This window comes from Sordaria macrospora, chromosome 7, assembly GCF_033870435.1.
Source record: "Sordaria macrospora chromosome 7, complete sequence".
NCBI classification, from domain to species: domain Eukaryota; kingdom Fungi; phylum Ascomycota; class Sordariomycetes; order Sordariales; family Sordariaceae; genus Sordaria; species Sordaria macrospora.
The window spans coordinates 4,082,965-4,087,193 of NC_089377.1; the positions used below are offsets into that span (position 1 = coordinate 4,082,965).

A 4,229-nucleotide genomic window follows, 5' to 3' on the forward strand; every position below is an offset into this window, starting at 1 on the left:
ATCAACAAGGCCTTCGAGACCAAAGTAGTTTATTAGCTGAATTGAACTACTGTTCCAAGCCCAGAATACAGCCCTTGTCACACTCATCCTTAATGGCAGTGGTAGTGTCGACAGGGACCATACCAATCTGCATCGTCATGGGCACATTCTGGACGGCGTAGGTGACCCATTTCTTGGGCACTTTGACTTGGACGCAGCCAAAACGGGCATCAATCTCATCTTTGTGATCCAGGATGGTCTGGCGGACAGTGTCGTTCTTGGGCACGAGGGCATAAACCCGAGGGGACCTTGTGGCAACCTGGGATACCAGTGGGGGCAAGACGGAGAAGAGACTGAACCTCTTTGCGAATAGTGTCACGGCGCTGGCGGACCACTACATCACTAGGCTATGTTCCGCCTTCTTTTCAACCCACGTTGCCATTCAGCCCCAGCAACTTACGAACTTTGTCTGCCTTGTGTCCTCGCTTCCTTTCTGTTTAGATGGACGCCGCGCGGCCTACCTCGCCGCCCTACAACGCTACAGACGGCCGCCCGTATATAACGGAGATACTCACAAAGATCCAGCGCCCAAGTCGAAGGACAGAGCTGCCAAGGATTTTAAGGAATGGCTTCTCCAGCTAGGTCCCTCGGAGATCGTCGTTTATACCGACGGCTCTATGATAGCCAAGCAGATAGGCCTTCAAGTACACGCGGAGGACCCGGACGCGGAAGAAGAAAGACCAGAGGGCGAGTGCGTAGGCTTTGGCTACGTAATCTTCCAAGGACAAGCAGAACTTGGCCGCGGATGCGTTCAATTAGAACATGCGGAAGTCTTCGATGCGGAGGCCGAAGGGGCGCGGCATGGTCTCAAGGCCGCTGTGGCGCTCTTTCCGGAGGCACAGGCCCGGCCACGCATTACGGTATGCCTTGATAACACGTCCGTCATTAGAGGACTCCGAGGAACCCCAGCTGCGGCGTCACAAGCAGCTTTCCTTGATTTCCGTGCCACCCGCAAAGGCTATGGCCCCAGTCTAGTGGACGTCCGCTGGGTTCCTGGCCACAAGGGCATCACGGGCAATGAGATTGCTGACGAGCTCGCTAAGGCGGGCGCCGAAGGAGGAGAGGTAGTTAATCAAGGCTTGGGTACCCTTGCGCACTCAAGGCGGCTTGCTAAGAGGGAGGCGCGCACAGATTTCAAGGCATGGTGGGCCGCGAACAAGCCAGAGTCGTATGCAGACTATAGGCTGGGCGTCTCTACTAATCCTAACGAAGAGTTGGAGCTCGACAGGCGCTCCCTACCCCATCTTCTGGCAGCTAGATCAGGCCACGGGGTTTTCAAGGACTACCACGAGCGCTTCAAGCACGAGGACGCCCTGCTAACATGCTTCTGTGGAAGCTGGAAGAATCCATTCCATCCCTTCTTCTGCAGGAAGGCACATGCAGTTTCCCCGGTCACGGGCGAAGCGGCTACATAGGAGAATCTCTCCCTTGCTATTGGAATTTACTGGGAGCGCTTCATCGCTAGGATCCAGACCTCGCCTTCTTTTCGTGGACTTGCACGAGAAAGGCTTGGCGCCAGTCACTCTGGCAACAGCACATCGACGACGGGGGCACCGCTGACAACCTTACAGGGTTTCTACGGGGTAAAGGGATGGAGATTGGGCGCGGCCACGACATTGAGAGGGTTACAGTAGACTTGGACAGGCTAGTCTACCGCGTAAGGAGACGGGTGGAGGCCTTGCGGGAGGGGGAGAGCGAGAGCAAGAGCGAGAGCGGGGAGGAGTGATCTTGCCCTTTTCTTTTGTCTTTTTCTTTGTTCTACAGGTCCGCCATATATTGACGGCTTGCCCACTGGGCGATTCGATTGGAGGTGTTGAGCCGCGTTTACGCTACGGGCAACACATGATTTATACTGGCAATAGGCCTCGGGTTGCTCTCGGGTTAATGGTCTTTTGGTGGACATTTAGTGCACTGCTCATATCTTTGTACGCGAGATTCACTGATGTGGCACGTCTCATGCCCTACGGGAGGCGGAAGTAGACATTAAAAATAACAACAACAACAACAACAACAACAACAACAACAACAACAACAACAACAACAACAACAACAACAACAACAACAACAACAACAACAACAACAACAAAAAAAAAAACCCCGATCATGTACGTAACGCAGAACTAACATGGTTTCGACACTGTTTAGCGTTTTCCGTCCCGTTTTCTACAAATAAATGCCAAAGGTCCACAATGTCATTTGAAAAGAAATAAAAGGCCATGGACTTGAGAACGACAAATCAGGGGGGACCGCAAAAGTGTTCTTCCTTCACCCGGCATCTGCAGCGGCCGTGGAAATACCTACTTAAAGCCTCCGACAGGTCATGGTAATCACATACGACCATACCCACTGGAAAACTCGGGATCCCGTCCGCTCTCCCATAGATAAGCCAGTGAGGGCTAGACTAGTAGTTGGGTCGGTGACGACCAGCGAATCCCTGGTGTTGTATGTCTTTTTTTCTTCTTTTTTCCCGATCTCTTTCATAAAACACACTTGTTGGTTTCTTTCCTTTTGAGTCCGTATTGTATTTCCGAAGCTGGCAATTCGGTCGCTCAAGCGGTTTTATGTAGTTGTGATAGCAGTCCAGAGGCACAACTGTAAGGCTGCCATCACACGGCCTGTGTTGGAGGTGTCCCGTGTCACGTGCGGCCAGCCATGGCTCCCTCTGGCCATGGCCCCACCGCACAGGGACCTCCCTTGCCCTAGTTTTAGACCTCCAGACTTTTACACAGTCTGAACTCTACACAATACATCATCATTGATTCGTTCGTGGTTGTTCACCCTGTTCACAGGTTATGAGCCCTCTTGACGCAATCTTCGTCAATCCTTAATCGCATCAGCGATACCTTCACCTTCTCGACGTCGCTAGCGACCGACAGAAACCCAGCATTGCCCTCGACGTTGCATCGCGACCGACAAGGCAACCCCCCAGATAATCAACCTCGACGTTGCATCGCGACCGACAGGCTACCCCTCGAGTGACGTCGTAAGCGACCGACCTCATTCAAGCAATCTCAGCAATCGCTACACGACTGCGATCGAACTCCCCCCCACGTCTCGTCATCGTCGTCGAGTCAACCAAGACGACCGACTTCCTGAGAACCATTCACGGCCCGTCAAGTACACCGGCCAACACCCCTCTACCTTTCCTTCTGTCAATGACTAACAACGACTACACGATGGGCGAGATATCTTCCCTCATCCCCCTCAAGGGCGAATCCAACGTTGCCAACTGGAACCGCGCCTTGCGTTGTGAGCTTGCATGCGCTGACCTTCTTGAGTATGTCACCAAAGACGTCGCTGAGCCAGACAAGGTCAAGAAACCCGATGAGCACAAGATCTGGCGTACCGACAGAGCCAAGGCTATGAAGATCATTCAAGCCACCCTCAAGGATGACAAGGTTACGACTACCCTCAGTATCAATGGCTGGGACCAAGACAGCACTGACCCCAAGTATCTCTACGATCTTATTCGCAAGACCATTGGCAAGGTTACCAACGAGGCTCGCGCGGATATCCTCGAGGAGTACACCTCCCTTCGTCGTGCCAACTTCGATTCCATGGCCTCTTTCCTTGTTCGCTATGATCTTCTGCGCAAGCGCGTCGCTGAGTGTGGTCTGAAAATCAACGAGAAGGTTGAAGTCCTCAATCTCTACAACATGGTCAAACGCCAGTACACTGTCGATGCCAAGTTCTGGGCGGCAGAGATGGCCAAAGACAAGCTCACTACCCTTCAACTCCTTTCTCATTTGTCAACCCTTGGCAACACAGAGGCTCGCATGACTAACCTTACCGTCCAAGTCAAGAAGACAACCTCCACTGCCAGCACTAACGATAAGAAGGATTCAATCAACAAGAACGACAAGGACCGTAAGATCCACAAGCAGGTTACCTGCTCGGACTGCGGCCAGTCCATGCGTGACGACTTCAAACACTTCCCTTGCGGTCATCATCGCAACCCTCGTACAGCTGATTGTTGGTGGTGTGATCCCGACAAGGCTCCCGCCAACTGGAGCAAGAAGAAGGAGGCTATCGAGAAAAAGGCCAACTTTACTAACACGGGCACTACCGCGGCAATTGGAGCGACCAACACTAGCTTAGCCACCCCTGGAACCACCGGCTCTGCCCTGCTCTTTGGCAACTTTGGCTTTGGAGGCCATACCTTTGCTCACTTCAAGAAGGATTTTCATTAG

General features: G+C 52.8%; 2 protein-coding genes across 2 annotated transcripts; both read left to right on the forward strand.

Annotated features, from left to right (window-relative positions):
- Positions 1–641: 641 nt before the first annotated feature.
- Positions 642–1,619, forward strand: SMAC4_14170 (uncharacterized protein). Its single transcript, XM_066091807.1, has one exon. The coding sequence runs from the start codon at positions 657–659 to the stop codon at positions 1,452–1,454; it is 798 nt and encodes a 265-aa protein (XP_065947879.1). The 5' UTR covers positions 642–656; the 3' UTR covers positions 1,455–1,619.
- A 2,196-nt stretch (positions 1,620–3,815) lies between these two features.
- Positions 3,816–4,229, forward strand: SMAC4_14171 (uncharacterized protein; the record flags this gene model as incomplete). The annotated part of the gene is made up of 1 exon (XM_066091808.1): positions 3,816–4,229. One exon carries the CDS (start codon positions 3,816–3,818, stop codon positions 4,227–4,229), a length of 414 nt encoding a protein of 137 aa, XP_065947880.1.